The 20,018-nt window shown below is 40.4% G+C and overlaps 1 protein-coding gene across 1 annotated transcript; it reads right to left on the bottom strand.

Moving 5' to 3' along the window:
* Positions 1-19,048: 19,048 nt before the first annotated feature.
* On the bottom strand, positions 19,049-19,914 carry LOC120455771. Its single transcript, XM_039642227.1, has 2 exons — positions 19,827-19,914; positions 19,049-19,732 (listed from the first exon to the last, which is right to left on the bottom strand). Exons 1-2 carry the CDS (start codon positions 19,873-19,875, stop codon positions 19,182-19,184), a joined length of 600 nt encoding a protein of 199 aa, XP_039498161.1. The 5' UTR covers positions 19,876-19,914; the 3' UTR covers positions 19,049-19,181.
* Positions 19,915-20,018: the final 104 nt, after the last annotated feature.

The following is a 20,018-nucleotide window of genomic DNA, read 5'->3' as shown; positions in this document are numbered from 1 at the left end:
AGACCTCGTAAGAAGGTTGGAGAAACCGAAGAACTTGTATTTTGGTTGAGAAATGGAATTGCTGATATTTGTTACTAAATTATTTATTCGAATTTGTAAGCCCTGTAAAGTCCGACTTCGTATGCCAGTGGTTAGAGTTTTATATTACTTTTTAAGAGTGCAGACCAACTTATGGCTTGTTCTGGGTCACCTGTCCGCACTTTTAAATGTTCAAAAAAGTGCACAAAACTCATCTTCTTTTCTTATCGCCTCTTCTTTGCTAAACTCAGCCCAGTATATATAAACTTGTTGGCAGTTTGTGTTGGTGGCTAAACCCTTTCTTCACCAGACTTCAGTAGCGAAACAAGACAATCGATATCCAGCACGGTGCATTGGGCATTGAAAATGCAGCAGACTGTTGGGCGCAGACATGTTTTATGTACTTGTCAGTCAGTCAGACAGACAGACATTTGCGAGACGGAGAGCGGGACGACGAGCAGGAGGAGGAGGAAGTTGCACGGCCGTACAAGTTGCAAGTTCCGCACAGCAGTTGCGCCCATTCTCGTCTTACTTTCGCTGTGGATTATTCTTCTTTCCGCCGTTGCCTTTTATTATTGTACATAATTTGCACGTGCTGCGAATATCTAAAATTTACGACCGGCATAGAGACACACCGAGAGCGAAAGTGCACAGGTTGGTTGTCTGCGGAGGAATCGTGGTATTTCGGATGGGTTGGTCCTGGGGTGTGGGTGGTGTGGGTTTGGTTTGGTTCGAAATGCGAGTGTCAGGGGTTGGTGTTGTCGTGTACATTATTTTGCTTTCAAGCGTTGAAATAAAAGGAAAAGTCGCCGAGCTTTAAATGAGTAAAAGGTCACAGAGAAAGAAAAAAAGAATATTGAAGCTAACTTCTGAAACTTTCATTTCTCCCACATCTTATTTAATCTGGTGTGAAGCATGCGAAAGATGTTCCATTTCCGAACAATTCGGCTTGATATTTTCTCTCCGTGCAACCACCGTCCATTGGGTCGTTCCCGCTCCATTTCCGCTGTCTCTAGGTGAGTGAAATCTTCTACAAGCTGCCCCTCGGGATCCCTTTGGCCCGTCTGCCCCATCCACCTTCCCCACTCCCCCACTTTATGACTAACTCTGTCTGTATGGCTGACTGGCTTGCTTACTTTTACACGTTTTATGTCGAAAATAAATGTGAACTAATGCATTTTTATTAATATATACAAGCGTGCTGGGAATTCCAAGCTAGGAAATGATGTCGGCTGGGGATATATAGAGACACCACGCCCCGTGTGTAAGCCACCGCCCGCTGACGATGATTAAGCGTAAAAACCGCAAATGTTTTTTAAATGCAGTGCAAATGCTTGTGGGTCATGCCCGGTGCTTTGCTTTTTGGCTTTGGCTTTGGTTCTGGCTCTGGCTACTGGTAGAACACGGCGGAGTGCAGAGGAGACACTTCTTTTTAGCCAGCTAAGTGAGTAGTTTGTTGAATCGTGTTGAAATATTTAGCACAACGTGTACGTGCCGACATTGTGCGGTCGCTCTCATTTGCAATTGGATTTCGGATTTGCAGCGAGCCAACAGCTACAAAAAATTGGAAAATAAAAGTGTGCCAGGAGACATATCCGCACGCGGAATGCTCGCATGTTTGGGTGTAAATGGATATCTGGCCCTAGAGGGAGTGCGAAATGCCGACTACCCAGATGCTTCATTTGGTAAAATCAAATGGAAAGGCACTTTAAAGAATAATATTTTAGCGATAGCTGAATAGCATAAAAGCACAAAAATGGTGGACATGTATTTGTGGATCTTGGCTCAGACGCTATTGCCCTTCTATTCTCGATATTATCCACTTTATTTCAATGCGTCCACTGACAAGTAAAATGTAGAAATGAAAAAGCCAACAAAGTGTCAATGAGGGGGGTGTTTCCTAGGGGGACTGGGGCTGCGAGGACGGCACTTTGCATACCAAGAAGTGTGCTGGGGAGTGGGCGGAATAAATAGGAAAAGCAAATAGCGCGCCGCTCTATTGACATTTTAGGGTTTCATTGTAAAGCAATTTAAATTATTGTGTGTATTTTCTATTTCACTCAGCTTCTATTTCTTTTCTTCGCCCTTATTTGGTCCGTCTCCCCATTCTCCAAGTACAATATATACATGTATGTGTGTGTGCCTGTACTTTTTGGGGTAAGAAACATTTTCAACTTAAGCATTCAGGACATCGTGTCCGCGACTCGTGTCCTGTTCTGTTCTGTTCTATTCTATTCTCTGGATCGTTTTGGCTAGATTTTATTTTGTGCAAATTTTTCAAACGTTATCCTTAATTTAGTTTATAAGTAGATGCCAGGCACGTTCCAGGCAAATGACATTTTGTTTGTGGATTTTTATAGACTTTCCTTATGCGAACACTCGCTCATCCCCAAGAAACTCCCCATTTTTTGTGTGTCGTGGAAAGAACCCGAAAAATAGGTCGTAATTTGTGTTTTTCTTGTGAGTTTCAATTTTTTGTATGTTCTTGCTGTGGATTTCATTTTTGGGTTTTGAAGGGCTGCAGCACATGGGTCTTTGATGAGTCAGGCACGATGTGCTAGGCTTTATGAAGTAGGCGTGGTGGTTGGTTCATTTTTGGGGCTGATCAGCATCCTTTAAAATAGGCCTTTCCATAAAAGTTACAAAAAGATTTCGAGCTTCATATTTACCCGTTTGCTTTTCACTTGCGGTCACAGTGAACTGTTATAATTTTCCTAATTTCATTCGGCAATATATGATTTTTGTAAGGTATTTAGGTATCCAAAACCTTTCTGATGCATTCCTTAATGCATTTTAACCGCCTAACTGAGCTATGCCATTTATTTTTCTTTGAGTGCCTGAGTCCTGCATCCAAATAAATAAAATCCAGAACGAACAAAGCCTAGGCAAAGGCAAGCATTTTTGAGAAAGGAGTGGTAATGGTCCAAGTTTTAAGCTTTAAGGTGAAAGGTAAAAAGTGAAAAGGGGAAAGGTGTAAGGTGTGAGGCGAATGCGAAGGCTGACGTGTGCCCCATGAAATTGCTCTTCTCGGCTTTCCTGCTATTCACACACTCGTACAGGTTGGAACATAAATTGCGCACAATAAAGCAAAAATTAAAAAGCGTAAACAGAAATTTCTCGCCATCCCCAAAAACCTTTTCTTTCAATTTTCCCCACATTTTCCCCCGCGTTTCAATTTTCCCCTGTCAGAGGCGGGATTCCGTTTTGACTGCATACCTGTCAGAAAGTGAAAACAAAATAAAAACTAAAAAAAACATGGCATTTTCAAATGAAGGCATTCTTTTCTTCAGGCAGAGCAAAGCTTATTACATATTTGAAAAATACAATCCATTATATAATAATTAAATGCTTTCCGCTTGAATCTAAGTTTTCTTCCTTAAAATTCTTTTAATAAAATGAAATGCCAATTAGTTTATATTTCGTATATGCAAATGTAACAAAATATGTAAGCCCAAAACTTGCGTTCAAAAAAAATTTTATTTATTGTAATTTAATTGTGAAATCATGTCCCAAGTCTGGAAGCTTCTCGCCTTTAAAAAGTTAAAGGCCAAATATATACAAAGTAGAAAAGTCGGAAATGGGACGAAAATGGTGGGGATGAGATCTGTTGTTGGGGGCGGTATACAATGGCCCAGAAAGAAAGCAGGGAGACACGTATAGACACACACCTTTATTATTATTATTACACTTAACTTCCGGTTTACGCCTATTACGCCACCCATCGCCCCCAAACAACAAAAGGAACAACCACAACCACCGCCCGGATCAAATTACAAAATACAACCCCTGCTCTCTGATGTCTGCCACCTCGAAGCTTCTTTCTCATCCTGGATGAAGTTATTGTCCCCTGACATTGTGTTGTTACTTTTTCTTCTTTTTTTTCAGCAGGACCGGTGTATCCTTTGTGCCACGCATTTTCACGTGTTCGTTCCGCATAGTTCCGTTTGATATGCCACAAAGGTGTCGCCGTGTCTGTGGGACTTCCCCGGCGGAATCCGACTTGGGAGAGGATGTCCTTCGGTGGCAGGATGTAACCGGAAGCCGCCGATTATGCATACGGATGCGGATGAACCCAGCCTGGAACCTGAATATAAACGACTCCATCGTACAGCGATATAACCAGGTGAATGATATGCATTTTTAGGATTTCCATAAGTTACTTTTAGTTTATTAGAATTGGTGAAAATAATACTCATTATGTTACATGTAAATTGTAAATTTCATGTCATTTACGGAATGTTTTTATCCATAATATATTCATAACCGAAATCGAAACTCATATCGAACTTAACCAGTCTTCCGTTGCGGAAAAGCTACATCCCTGGAAATGGGACACATCCGATACACAGTTAAGGCCTTTCACGGCGCTTAACTAAACGTCAGGATCGTTTTTGATTTTCTATTTTCTATTTTTTTTTCTGGGAATACGGTGTTTTGAGACTAGACGATGTGGGTTGGTTTTGAGGGGTCGGTCGGTTTTGCAGGAGATATGTGAAAGAGAAGAGGCTGTCAGCTTTGATTGATGCGCTGCAAACTTCGCGTGAAATTGCCCACCGAAAACACCCAAAACCAGAAACGGCAGCGGTGGTGGCTAAAACAAAAAAGGACCGGAACGCAGTGCGGCAAAAACTAAGCGAAAGGAAGCACTCAGTGCACGCAACATACACCTGAGATACAAGTTTCACATTTCCCAAATACTTAGCAAAGCTTAAAGTTATGTAAAAATATGGTGAAAATCAAATAATAATAAAGAAAAATACAGAAATTGACGCGAAATAAGGTGTATGTATACGAGTATATCAAAAATAAGCAATTCACCATATATGAACAAATTATTTCCAGTGCATCACACATACATACACTGTCCCGTGTATGTGTAACACTGTGCATGTTAGGCACTGTATTTGTGTAGGGCGAAATGCTTGGCTGGGCACCGGAATATCTGGGTGTCTGTATATCTGGATATCTGTGGGCGGAAATGGGCTTTAGTCAGTCCTCGAGTGATGCGCTTTAAAATGGGGAAATTAAAATTCCAATAATAGCATTGCTCCCAGCAGAGCCCAGGTGCTTAGCTATCGCAACACTGCCGCCTTTTCCACCTCCTCGAAACCATTTTCCGCCCGACTTCCCCACCATCCAGTATGTATGTATGTCTATCGCGGCAAAAGAGCCTCTAAGTCTGGGCGCTTTCGCTTATATCTGTATGCGCCACTGTGTATGCGATAAAAATAAATTAAGCCACAAATTGCAATTTAATTTAAGGTTTTTCTTAGCCTCAATCCACCCACAAAGGCGGAAAGAGAAGTTGCGACACTTTTTCGTGGCATATTAAAATAACTTGCCACATATTTCGGTGTCGCCACGTTCCCTGTGGTGGGCGGAGGATGGTGGCCGTGGTTGTTGGGCTGTTGAATTTATAGCATTGCAATTGCAAATATAATTAAAATTTTCCAACTCGCTCTCTCTCGTGTTCAGCGTTCGTTTGGCTTACTTGTGTTTGCCTTTTGGGAATTATTTTTAGCGCCTGTCATCTTTGGGTTTAGCTAATTGAAGCTTAGCGGCGACTTTACAATTAAATTGGAATCGGCTTAGGCAACGGAATGGGAAGAAGTAGCTGACAAGATTTCTGCTCATATATACATGTATACATGAATATTTTTAAGTGAATATTAAAATTGATCAAGTTTTGCAGTGGAAAGAAAGCTCGAAATGGTTTGAATGCTAACTTTACAGATCAGCGAAATAAAAATGTGTATTAAATACATTTCTTTGAGTTGGATTACCCATAAAAATTACGGCGAGACCCCGAGCAAAGTACTTGAGCGTTTACGTGACTAAAAATCGCATCGTGCTCCGTGAATAGTTGATATATGTAATTTACTTAGGAACCTGTTCCCATTTTATGGCCACGTGTTGCTGCATGTTGCATCACTTTTATGTGCGGCTCCCGTAACTTTTAGCCCCTAATAAAGCCAAACACACAGCAACAACACAAAAAAAAAAAAGAAGCAGCCACCCCTCGTGGCTTTCGTCTGAGACAAGCTTTTATAGTTGATTAAGGCATATCAAATGTCAAATGTCACTAAAGTCGACAGCAATGCCTGTTGTAAAAACTAAACAAAACCCATTGTGGGCTATGCGAAGAAGAATGCGAGGGGAGCGTGGGGGCATACATGTAGCTTTATGGTGCGGTTCAGGTATATCTATATCACCTCCCCCGTAGAAATCCCCCGCCATTTCTGAATTCAGTTCGGCAATAAAAGAAAAACAAGCGGAAAAATAAAGGAAATAAGGAGTACGCGAGCAGGCAGCTTATGTGGCGGATATCGCTTTGTTACCGAAAACCCCCACCTACATTTCCCCCCACCGACTGTCTGTCTGTGTGTCTGTTCGGCAGCTCAATTGCCAACCAGCTCCAGCAAAACTCGGTGGCCCCTCAAACCGGAAACGGAAATTGAAGCATAAAATTTCCAAGTTTGCCGCAACACCAAAGCATCCAAAACTCCCAAACTCCCAAATGCTGGAATAATGGCGGAAACGCGAAATTGTTGTCGATTATCTTAGGAGATGGACTGCATGGAGATGCAGTCGGAATGTTGTACAAATAAATTATGAAAGAAGTGCTAAGTGAAGCCATGACTTTATAATTCTTTGTTCGCTACTTAACCAAAATGAGACCGAATGTTCGAATATTAATTTTGACAAAGCTATGATATTTCCAAACGTGGTATTCATCATAACTCGGCTAAAAAAGACCGCAGATATAAAAGAATATGCAGCTAATACACCATCCTTTTAACTTTTCTGCAGTTTTTCCGATAACCATTATAAACAATTAAGCCAATCTGTCATGTAAATTATCCGTTCGATTTGTCGCGCTCGCTATATTCTTTGCCCTGGGGGCCTTCAATGTGCGATGGATAAATGTTTCGGCTCCTGGTGGTAGATCCAGAACCCCTTATAAGCGCCCAAACTCTCGTAACCGATTTGGTGGTGACTTCTACCAACGATAATTAACGAAATCTGACATCAACTGGGGTAATGGTTGGATCCCAGACTGACCGAAAGGCGAGTGGCCGTGGTGGACAAGGGTGAGTACACAGTGAAACATGGAAGAAACTAAATATTTTGTCGTCAAAAGAGTTATATATAAAATGAATAAACAAAATTGGCCAACAAGTGTATACCAACTCACAATAAGCACAATAGTTTCACTTTCTAGGTGTTACTAGCTATTTTCTCTATGTGCACCCATGGACAGTGTGATCTGCAGAGGGGATTTCTGAACGGTAGGGTTGGGGGCCTGTTCGAGTGTATCGATGAGTGAGACAGCGACGTTGAATGCCCTTAATGAGAAATCGTTTTAATTGAGTTTGCATGTTTATGGCTGCCTTTTCACTTGAGCATCGCCTGCACTTTTTGCGTGGCTGAGTGTGTGGCTGCCCCGTCCATTCAGCAATCACTTTAAAAGCCAAACCTTTGAGTGGGGTTTTCTGGCAAAACGAGGTATGGGAAATTGGGGATTGTGGAAGTGGGGGCTTTTGGGGACCGGGCCCGACGAGGTCAGCCACATATTGTCATGTACAATGGCATCGTTTGTGGGCTGGAACGGAACGCAGGATGTAACCACATGCTGCTGCTCCTGATGAGGGTCAATTTTCCATTAGTATGTGTGTTTATGTCCTTGATGCCACCCTGTATTTGGGTGGTTTCAGTACTTGGGTGGGGCATCTTTGTGGCGTCTTGGGGGGCAACATGTGCGGCTGGCACAACTTTTGACATGTCTCCGCCGAAGATCCACTCTTGGGTTGACTGCCTGCTGTTCCTGCATCTGTGGCATAATTATTTCTTGATTATGTAAATTCGGAACTCCATTGATAGTTGCTTAGCCCAGTGACTGAAATTCGCGTTCTACTGCGAGGACAAAGACAGTGGCGTGGTCCCAGAATTCCCAAGTGACATGCTCAGTCCCAAAGTCAGATAGCGAGCTTTGTTTGGTAGTTCAGGATATGTTTACTAGTTGGACAATCCGTTGATTTGTCGGATTTATTTGAAAATATATTTATTTGAAATGGAAAAACCCTCTGTTACTGGGTAGGAAAAGCATTTCACACAAGACTAAATATCTTTATATATATACTGTTTTCAACCTTTAGGTTACAGTGATTAATAAAAATAGAATATTTGAAATAAATTAAATTTTGTAATTTAAAAATTTTAATTTAGAATGCTTAATTTATGGGAATAAATCAACCAAATCACTTTTTGACCGACTCTATTAAAATAATTTTTGGCCAATTTTCGCATTTTTTGTAAGGGGTAACATTATCAAAAATTGCAAAAAATGTGAAAATAAAAAAAATTTTTGTTGAAAACACAGTTCGATTGGAAATTTAATTACGAACTAAACGATGTGTGACATTCCATATTTGGACCACTATTTCGAATGCTGTGATCAAAATACTGATAATTATTTACGCAAAAACACAGAAAATCGATTTTCGCAAAAATTTCAATATTTACGATTGGTATTATTATCATTATTATAATGGTTAGAGCAGTTTACAAAACTAAACTAACTTAAGTAATACAGCACTGGCTGCAGGGCCTATGGCTATGTTGGATTACAATTTTTATTTATTTATTATTTTTTTTTAATCTAATTAATGGCTAATTGGTTAAATGATTACTGTGTTTGTTGTTGTACATCTATATATATATTTTTTTTTAATTTGGTGGTATAATTCTGTATTTTTTAGGAAGCGTATGATTTTTTGTATGTTTTCTGGGTTGGGCTTGCTAAGAAGGTCTAGGGGGTTAGCGTTGCTAAATATGGCTTGTATAAGGGATGGACATGAGTTCATTATGTGGCTTATTGAAAGATATCCTTGGCAAAAAGGGCAAACTATTATTGGATTTGGATTTAGGTAGTGTTGGTGGGTTATGTTTGTGTGTCCTAGTCGAAGTCGTATTATTTTTATTTGGTCGAGTCTGGTCCAGTTTTGGTGAGATTGTTTAAGGTAATCGCAGGTGTGTGTGTTATTCATGTTAAGTGATTTGTACCATTGATTGCAGGTTATAATGTTTTCTTTATGTTTTCTCGCAAGTTCAGCTTTAAGATGTCTTTTTATATCTGTGTTGTTTATGTTTGGGGTGACAATTAGTGGCATATTGCTTGCTGATTTTGCAGCTTGATCGGCAAGTTCATTTCCTTTTATTCCATAATGGCCAGGAATCCACATTATTTTAATTTTAGGGGCATGTTGTGTTAATAGGGATCTGATTCGGTTTGGGTAAAAGCTGTTGTTATTTGGGTTTTTGATTGAGTCTATTGCTGATAGGGAGTCGGAGCAGATAATAAATTTACCTCTTCGGGTTTTAATTAGTTCTATTGCTTAATATTTATGATTGGTATTTTTGGTACAATTTGGCTGAAAATGGTCAGAAAGCGAAAAGAAGGTGCCAAAAATTGGAGACAGGATTCAGGAGGTATCGAAAAAATATAATGATATGCTAGAATCTCATCCCAATAGCCTAGCGATGGTAGAACGAAAAACAATACAAGAACAAGAAGAAGACTAAAACGCCACCACCCTCAAGACCTGATTAACCGGGACTAAACAATTTCGTTGAAAAAAAAGAGGATAAATTAGAGTATTATTAAGTATACGTCAGTTGCCTATCAACTTTTTTGTACAGCATATTTTTAGGTCCAGATAGAGTATGAGTATGAGTTGAACCGAACACTTGCATATAAATGCAGCTAAGCGGAGACTTTTGGTGTCAGCATTTATATTTATCCCTGGGGAACAAAAGGACGAAAGAGGGGAATGGGGGCTGGAAGCGGCTGTTTGTGCAACAAAGCAAATTGCTGTAATCCATTTTCTGGGCGCATCATCTGCTGTTTCCACTGCTGCAGCAGTCGCTTTTCCTTTTTGCCCGCCGCTGGCCATCAAATGAAATGGATTTTTATTAGATTTTGCTTGTAAAGAAGATTTAAATTTATTTCGTTTTTGTTTGCTCCGCTTGTTTATTCCCGGAAAAAACAGTTGTTCCTTGCGCTTCTCCTACTTGTTGTTCTTATTTATTTGTTTCTTATTTCATGCTTTCCGTATTTGGTATCTTTCGCTCAGTTTGTTTACTCCTTTCGTTGCTTTTTTGCGGAAGATTAATGACGGTCGCCTTTGGAAAGAAAGTTGCGCGGGTGGCTAAACCAAGGGTTTTAACCATACAGCAATCGTGAAGCGAATGTTTCTAAAGATACGTTTTCCAGGTTTCTTAAATTTTGCCATTAAATAATTATATTTCAATTAGGCATTAGTTATTTATTTATATTTTGTATGGTTTCCTCTAGTGTTTTTCTTAGATTGTTTATTTAAAAGATAATTTGGTTCTTTCAGAGTGGAATTCTATTAAATTATATATTTATCATCCTACCAGCCCCTACTGATAGAATCAGTCCCAACCCATTACTCAGACTGCTCTCCAAACTCACTGTGGGCTGTACTAATCCCAAAACTTCATGGATTGGCCGAGGCAGACGACACTCGACGACTGCAATTACAACATGTTAAGCATGGATTTCAATCGGCCCGGCCCACCGATATACTGGTTTTCGGGTTCGGGCCATGTCAGCACGAAGAAAATCCTGGGGGTGAAACTGGCGCCCTGTCAGGACTATAAAATGTGCAACTAATACGATTACCAGACGAGACGGACAAGTGGGGAGTTGGAGCTGGAATCTGGATGGCCGAGTTCGTGAGTTGTAGCTTTAATGCGGCTGACTGCTGGTGGAAAATAGCATAAAATGGGGAATCTTGGGTGCCAGCATTGCCAGGGGTGGTTGGGTTAGCTTAGGCAAATATATTTTAAATTATGATAAATTGACTTTCGGCTAAGGAAGTTGACTTGGCAACATTAATGTTGGCGCAACTTTCAGCTTGAAGTTCAAGACTACACTGTTTCAAAAATATATGGTTTCTATGTGAGCATTATTACTGAAAAGTAACCAATTTCCTAATGTTTTAAAAGAAAGCAGGGTTTATGATTGTCACTTTGTTTCCATATTTAAAGTTTAAGAATTTGCAAATGTTTGGTATTTGTGTTTTTGGTTTTCTTATTGTTTAATTCGAGCAATATGTCTCTGTTTTTTATCAGTGTAGCATGATGTGTGTTGCTGGTTTGGGTGGTGCTTCTTGTTTGTCGTTTGCTTGCCGGCCTCCTTGTCATCTTATTATGCAGAGTCTGGCAAAGCGTGACAATGAGACAATGTCGTCAGCATCCACCCCACATCCGCACTCGCACTTGCGTTCACGTCCACATCCGCATCCGCACATACATCCACATCCACATCCACATCCGCATCGGCAAGTGCATTAACCGGAGACTATTGCGCCGAACTCCCGCAAAACTCAACTGGATTCTGTGTCCGAGAGCAATTTGCAGTTTTACGCTTACTTAAATTGTGTCTCAAATGACAAGGGGTTGCTGCGGCTGAGCCCCACAAAAAAAATTTAGTATAAAAGGGGTAACAACAGAGCATTACAAAACACAAAGACTCAGTGGTAATGTACCCATTCCCCAGGAGGCGCACAATTTTTATTGTTATGTGTTTCATTTTTTGGAAAAACCGCCATTTGCTGTTACCATTTTAAGCGTTACTATGCCCCGCAATCGATATTAATATTCGTGGGGCATAGAAATTGAAAATTATGAGGGTGCTGAGTGGATTTGTTGCGTGACTTCTCCGTGTTCCGATTTACTAGAATAACTCTGCGATGTGGTCTGATAAATCATACTTTCCTCGCTTTGCATTTTGGGTGTCTATTAGCTAGCAATCGGTTGACCGTAGAAACGGTTAGGCCTAAAAGGAAACAACCTCAAAAAGCCATTCTAAAACCCTTTATACATATTTGAAATTGTTGGTAGAAAGAATTATTGTCTTTAATAATAAAGAACGGAACATTGAAATAATTGTTCTAACATTGTTGAACAATATAAGAAATATTTTCACTTAAAGCTGCCATGATTTTCAATGCCATCATCGAATTACGACAGATTTTTGGGACCCAACCGACAGCAATAATTCGCTTAAAGCTCCAATAATAACAGGTTTTGTGGGTTGCTAAAGTGGTTTTTTGCATCCGATAAGGAATGCGTTTCCTTTGCCCTCGTCAGGCGATTGACATGATTTGCATTTGAAAATCTTGTGGAAATTAAAAAGGGAAAACAAAGAAGGGAGACAACCGCAGCTATCGGTCGTTTGGATCTCATGTAAGCCGATATATAGGATATATAAAAGTATATGTCCATCCCCCAAAGCAAAATGCCACCCTCGAATGCAGTGCCCCCGACTTTTTTTTTTTTGTTATTCGACACAAAGTCTGCGGCCGGTTACGTAATGTGATAAGAATGCGGACCAGATAGTCATCATCCCCATGGAGTCGCAGTCCCTTTCATGGAGTACGTATGGATATATGGGGCTGCTTTTACTTTTAACTCGATTTGCATAATTTTATTTGTTTTCATTTGCTGCTCAAACAGACTCCTTCTTTGTGTCCTGCGAATTTCAATTGAATTTTGACATTAGTGTCGAGTGCCCTTAGCGCAGCATGGCTTTTTTTCCGTCGCGCTGGCCAAGAGTATAGGAATCTGAATGGACGAAGCACAATCTGACAAATAGTCGAGATTTGCTACTTTATGGGGGCTTTTTAGGGGTTTTTACGGTTTTACCTGACCAGCCAGCCGTGACAGGTTGGGTTTTTGTGGGGAGCCCCGGAAGAATGACTCACTTCATGCGTAAATTCGAGTGGACATTTGAAGAGTTTCCTTTTGTTGGCCACCTGCCAAATCCGCCTGCTAATTGCCTCAACTTTTGTCAAAAAAAAAACACTGGGATTCATGATGATGGTGGTACGCTACCAGGATATCAGGGAATTGTGTGTGACACGAAATGCGCAACATTGAAGCATCCGCCAAAGGAATTTCCTGCTGACATTTTTTAATTTTACACTTGACTGAGTGAACGGCGCGGGGGACACGGAACCGTGGATCGGTGGAACCCGGGATAAGACCTCACCCTGGATTAAATCCGATTATTGGAGGGGCTTCGGGTGGCATCACAATATCAGCTCAAATATAAATACTTTTCTCATATTTGTGCGGCTAAAAAAAAATGCATACAGACTCCCTTTTCCATCAATGGTTATTGGCCTGCCTGAATGGTGTCTGAAAGTGGAATCAAAGAGTTTTCCGAAAGGTATTTCGATTATCAATAAAAAATAGTATGTCATTATTAACTGAGCTGTTGCTAAAAATTTCTGCTGCACTTTAATATGGTATCGATTGGCTTCAATATAGCTTACAAGTTACATTTAATTAAAAAATGCAAACTTCGTCTCTTCTTGTATATTGTCTTTCCCGATTAATATAGTCAGTAATTATACCCGTTACTTGTAGAGTAAAAGGGTATACTAGATTCGTTAAAAAGTATGTAACAGGCAGAAGGAAGCGTTTCCGACCATATAAAGTATATATATTCTTGATCAGGACTAATAGCCGAGTCGATATGACCATGACCGTCTGTCCGTCCGTCCGTCCGTCCGTCTGTCTGTCCGTCCGTATGAACGCTGTGATCTCAGGAACTACAAAAGCTAGAAAGTTGAGATTAAGCATACAGACTCCAGAGGCATAGACGCAGCGCAAGTTTGTCGATTCATGTTGCCACGCCCACTCTAACGCCCACAAACCGCCCAAAGCTGCTACGCCCACACTTTTGAAAAATGTTTTGATATTTTTTTCATTTTTGTATTAGTCTTGTAAATTTCTATCGATTTCCCAAAAAACTTTCTGCCACGCCCACTATAACGCCTACAAACCGCCAAAAACTGTGTTTAAGACTCTCCTTCTCCCTTCCACTAGCTGAGTAACGGGTATCAGATAGTCGGGGAACTCGACTATAGCGTTCTCTCTTGTTTTAATTTCACTGTTGACAAAACCAAACAACCTATTGCCCAACGACATTCGACTTTGTCATGGAGAACAGATTCTGCTCTTGAAGTGGCCCATCATTGTGAAGGGTCCAAAGTCTGAAATCTATGCAAATTGTGCTTCCTTTCGCTCTCATTTCGATAATTATGCAGTGAACTGAGCCAAAAATCCCTTTCTCTGCCTTTGCCTGTTGCTAACAGTACATATATGGACAGGGTGCCCGGAAAATCCAGGGAAATCACCACCCACCGACCACTGAAGTTGTCTGCTCCATCAGCATGTTTTCGGAGTCGGTCTCGTGCACTCATTGAATGTTATGAAGTCATTTGCATATTTGTTGTTTATGTTGAAAACAAGATTTCGTTATTAACTTTGCTTAATTTGTTTGCCAACGAAAATGGAAATGGTAAGCGGGGAAAGGCGGGCGAATGGCGTGGAAAACGAAAGCGAATTGAGCCATCGAGGCGAGAGGCTGAAGAACCGAAAAAATCGTGTTGACCGAAGCGTTTTCTTTGCCTCAATGCGTTTCGGATTTGTTTGAAACGTTCCCTTACACAGATAAATATAATAATAATTTACAAGTATAAATAAATATTTAAAAAGTGTTAACACCTCAAATATTTATACAAAATTATAATGTATTTATATTCTTTAATACCTTTGGTCATAAATCGATGTTCCCTTTGAGAATGCAAGTATGCAAGTTTTTTTGTTGTGTATGCTGAGGGTCCTTATTAATTGCATTTTAGATTGTGCATCCCTTAACCCTCCACTTATTTTCAACCACAACCGCCAACCTTGCAAACCCAGTCCCAGTCCCGAACCGAGTCTCCAACCAAATCGCAATTCTGAAAACTCCTCGAGAAACAACGAGGCAACAAAGAGCCAAAAAGGAAGCCATAAATAATGCCAAGTACTGTCTGCTCTCTCTCGGAATTGTCCGTCTAAAATCCAAAGTCCGGACTTTGGACGGGAAATTTGTGTTCCATTTAATTGCTGGCGAAATGGGACGAATGAGGGTGAGGTTGAGGATTTGGGATGTGGGGAAGATAAGATTGCGCCGAGATGGAATGAAATGCTTAAGTGGAAATTTTAGTTTGCATAAATTATGCGGCAAACGTGCAGACTGACCCCTAAGAGAGATGTTTGGTTGCTGCTGGATCCCCAGCTTGTCCAATTGTCCAATATACATATGTATGTATATGAATATATATATATATATGTATTCAAACGCTTGCAGAAGTCTTAATAATGACTTACTAATTTTTTATTTTCGGTGCCTTTGTTGGATGCAATGGTAAGGGTAGTTCGATCTCTGATACCTTTTCAATTGTCTGTTTTGGCTCAAAGCATTTGCAACTTTCTGTTTTTTTCGTCTGTGTCTGTGGGCTGTCTCGCCGTCTGTCTGTTCCCATTTACCCCTTGAGTTGGGTCGAATGCATGCAGTCCTCCAGTTCACTCCTCCAACTTTCCCTTTTTTGCCCCGCACTCGGAGCATCCGCTTACATCCTTGTACACATCCGCACTCACATCTGCACACATCGGATGTTGCTTTGTTTGGCCAACTAAATGGCGTTTCCGACGCAATTTCCACCTGCTTTAATCCGCGCCTAATGTGATTGGATTAGAAATATTGAGGAAATGCTGGATAGTACATCAGCATCAGCATCATCATCACCATAACTATCATCTTCATAAACTGGAAACCAATTTCCGTTCATCCTGTGCAATAAAACTTTGCCTTCAGCTGCAGGCCTCTCAACTCAACGTCAACTTCGGCCATGCAGCAAATAGAAAATATAAAAAATAGCCTGAAATAATAGCCGCAAAGTATGCATTGGCAAAAACCCTAGTCCGGCAACCCTGAAAACTTTACCAAACCAAACCGTCTTGACCAGAGCAAAAAGTTGATATCATTTTGGTTTCGCACTTGGATTTGCAGTACCAAATGGAAGCAAAAACTTGCAGCATATATTGCGGCTTGCCAGATGCCAAAAGAAAAAAACGAAAGCCAAGAAAAGCATCAACAACTGCGGTAATATAAGAAAATAGAAAACAAAAATACAGTTCAACTTTGATAAGCACGAAATGTACCTGTTTATATATGTATGTATATATTATAAATTCCAAGAAGTTTAATTACAATCAAGCACTTAAACTGAAAGTGATATAAAATTGCATTTCTATAAAGAAGGGTTTTTTATGGTTATTAGATTTTGGCGAAAACAAGTTCAAGTTTACGAATTTCAACTGTTAGACGGTCGGTAGAACTTTGCGGACTGAGATGAAAGTAAAAACGAAGCCTCCGTAGGTCTGACAGTCCACTGTCAAAACTTTTTTGATTATCTTAATTGCGATTACGGGACGGCTGATGCCCCATTCCCCTTGTCCGCAAAAGTGGAAGAATGAACCCCCAAAAAATTCCCCGATGCGTGCATAACCCCAAAAAGTCGTCCGACAGACAGACACACAAATGATAGGGAAAACAGAATATATATACAATCGGTCGGGGAGTTAAGTTTTGGGGTCGTTTTTTGGGGGGCCAAATGTCTGCTTCATCCGCAGAGCTGAAATTAACAAGATTGACCCCCTCGTCGCTGAGCTGTAACTGTGGCAGGCAATGAAAGAAATTGGGCTATCCAAAGGAGTGGGGGAATCCCCGACCAAAAAGAAAACTTTTGGGCCAAAGGATAAACAAAGTTTGCTCTTCTTTTTTCCACTGCAATTACAAAAGCTGACCGCTGAAGTCCAGACCTCGAGCAAAGTCAGTTCCCAGAGGAGTGCCACCCGATAATCGCAATTCGAAAATAATAATAATAGTTTTTCTCTTTCCCGCTCCCCATATTCAATGATTATCTATGGGACACGGAAAACTCTCAGAAGACCACCCCTCAATATATCTACTAAATCGATAGGTCCAATGTTTGGCTATCGAAGTGAAAGTGGATTTAGAAGTTGAAACTCGAAAAAAAAAAAGATGTTCTAGGAAAACGGAACGAAAAAGTATAATAAATAATACCTTTTGAAAAGAAAGTCAAAACTGTGGAAAAAATTCGAGACTAGAAATTGTATAATTTGTTCATGGTTTCCCAAGAATCATGATCATACCAAATTGCAGAACTGTCCAGAGGGTCGTTAGGTTATAGCATTTATATTATTATTAACAAAAGAATTTCCTTTGGCTTTGGTATCGCTTTGACAAGGAAAAAGGCCCAAAACTATGCAGGGAGTGCTCTGCGAATCGATTGAGCCATAGCCGGTTTATCGACATAAAAGCGAGTGGAGCTGAAAAGAACGCAATGGTTTTTTAATTGCACTCGATGCCACGAGTCAATGGGCAAATCAACATTCATGGCACAAAATTTCCGAGGTGAATCAGTCCGTGAAAAACACACACACACACACTAGTACACTCTTGTTTCACACAGATACTGGCACACACTCATGCACAGAAAGGTGAGTGCTTACAAACCATGAAATGCTTTTGGCCCAAAAATGTTTGCTGCCTCAGCATCCGGAAGCGAAAAACAAACAAAACCCCGAATTATTATTATGATTACCATTAGCTGCTGGAAACGTATGTATGCGTATGAATACTCCGCCAATTTCGGTTTCGCAAATGTTGCAATGGATTCCATTCCCCATAACCCCGGTTCCGACAAATGTTTCAATTGACAGCTGGAAAAGCATTTTCATGTCAGTGCATATATATGCAGATAGTACACGAGCTATGTGACAAAGAACGATTTTAAAATTGTGGAAAAGGGCATAATTTCAATAGCTAGTTTTGCTCGTACTGCATATGCGTTCAAACCTCAATTCAGTGCAGTACTATAATAGGATAAATGAACAGCAAATGATGATGATAACTGGAAATCAACCACTAGTAAATGGTAACCAGCGTTGCGTATAAACATGTATGTACATATTCAACCGATGCAAAAACAATTATCTACAGAAACAATTTTAACTACAATGAAGCCCGAGTTTGCTAAAATTTCACATGTAGACAAAACGAAAACGAAAGTGCTTGTTGCAGCACATTTCACACTTGTTACACTTATCAGTGCAGTAAAAAGCAACAACTTACGTGTTAAATTGCAAAAATACATATGTACATAATGGCTTGATTGAAATTTCAATCTCTGATATATATAATCATATATATATATATCATATATATATATATCACATATATATATATCATATATATATATATCATATATATATATATAATATATTTATATATCATATATATATATATCATATATATATATATAATATATTTATATATCATATATATATATATATATATATGTATATGTGTAAATTCATTAAAACTTATTGAATAAAATGCTTTGCATTTGGAAAATGTTTGAGGCAACTTGACGGATTAGTTATCTATTAATAGCTACATGACAGGAGCAATTAGAAGCGCAAACTGGATGCAAGTACGACGTGACAGCTTAAATTGGTGATAAGCTGGAAAAAACCTTTCCTACTGAAGCGGAGGTCGTGCAGGAATTGTACGATCTGCACCCACCTTCAACGACAGGATAAACTACCTTCTGTGGGTCCAAAGACACTTGATCCCCCCATCCGGTATCCCCCTTATGCAAATAATGGTCGCAATGTGTCACTGAGCCACCAACTGACAGTTCGAATGAAGTGTCGCTGACAGGACGCGGATGCGGATACGGATATGGATATGGAAGCCAGTGACTGCTGTGTTGGTATGCGGTATGATGGATCAATACCACACATAGACATATACTGTGCACCACACAGCATACATCACACCTACCACCTCGCAGCCAAGTGCGAACATAAAATGTATAAAATATTGCCTGTCTACACGAATACTAAGCAAGACACCAAACCGAACTGAATTGAAGCGGGGAATTCAATTTATATGCAAATGATATGCGAGGCGGGCTGAAGACAGGCAGCCCAAACCAATACCAATACCAATACCAAAAACCGTAACTGAACCTGAACCTAAAACCAAGCCCAAAAACCGATGTGAGGTCGTTCAGCTATGTAAATTTTAATTATATTTATTAAAAAATGTAATTATGTTATAAAGCAAGAGCGACAGACACGTTGATGACAGGCAGAGAAAATGCAATAAATAAATATCTGTCCATCCATCCGAGCCAATTAGCTTGGTTCTTTCAGGTAAAGTAGCGAGTGCCCTCCGCAGAATCGTCCCTCACATCGTAAATTGTGGGTAGAGAATAGGTTCGTCTGTCGTAGCTCTTGCGCTCGTAGCTCTTTCGGCTAGGTTTTTCCGTAACTTCCTCGGACTCCTCGTATTCCGACTCGGTCGCCTCCCCTGAGTAGTATCGAGCAGTGTCCTGGTCCTGGTAGCCATAGCAAGGCTTTACTGTGGTCTTCTTGGACTTGCTCTTTTTGCCCGACTTCTTGGACAACTTGCCCTCGAAGAAGGCCAGCTCCTTCTCCTTTTTGGCCTCGAAAAAGGCCAGCTCCTTTTCTTTCTTTTCGTCCCACCACTGCTTGAACTTCTCCCACTCGTTCTCCTTCTTCTCCAGCTTGGCCTCCTCCTTTTCGGTGAACAAATTGAGGAAATCCAGCTTCTTGAGCAGCTCCTTCTGCTTCTTGCCCTCGAACCAATCCAGCATTGCCTCATCCTTGGCCTCTTTGGCTTCTAGTTTCGCCTCGAGCTTGGGTAGCGTCAAAAGCCATCCGTGGGCCATCTGCAGAGCTGTTGGTTTTTTCGTATTTTTTTTATTTTGCCACAAAATACGACAAAGCTATGAGCTATTGTGTTCCATTTATGTTCCTTGTAAAAAACTCACCAAAACAGGCCATCGCCAGCAGCATTAGTTGTTGTCCAAATCTCAGCATTGTCTTTTGGCTTTCGGTTCTTGAAGTCCAAACACTTGTTCAGTCTCTGTTCGGTCACAAGCAGATGGTATGGCTACTTATAACCCGAAAATCCGAGCCACTGCATCTGGGAGCACGTGCTGCCTGCCTCGCCACTGCGATAA

Source organism: Drosophila santomea, chromosome X (assembly GCF_016746245.2).
Source record: "Drosophila santomea strain STO CAGO 1482 chromosome X, Prin_Dsan_1.1, whole genome shotgun sequence".
NCBI lineage: Eukaryota > Metazoa > Arthropoda > Insecta > Diptera > Drosophilidae > Drosophila > Drosophila santomea.
This window is presented reverse-complemented; position numbering and strand designations above follow the sequence as displayed.

Coding starts and splice junctions, on each gene's coding strand:
- LOC120455771 (XM_039642227.1), bottom strand. CDS start 19,875: ATGCTGAGATTTGGACAACAACTAATGCTGCTGGCGATGGCCTGTTTT. Junction 19,733..19,826: donor GCTGGCGATGGCCTGTTTTG/GTGAGTTTTTTA, acceptor AAAAACCAACAG/CTCTGCAGATGGCCCACGGA.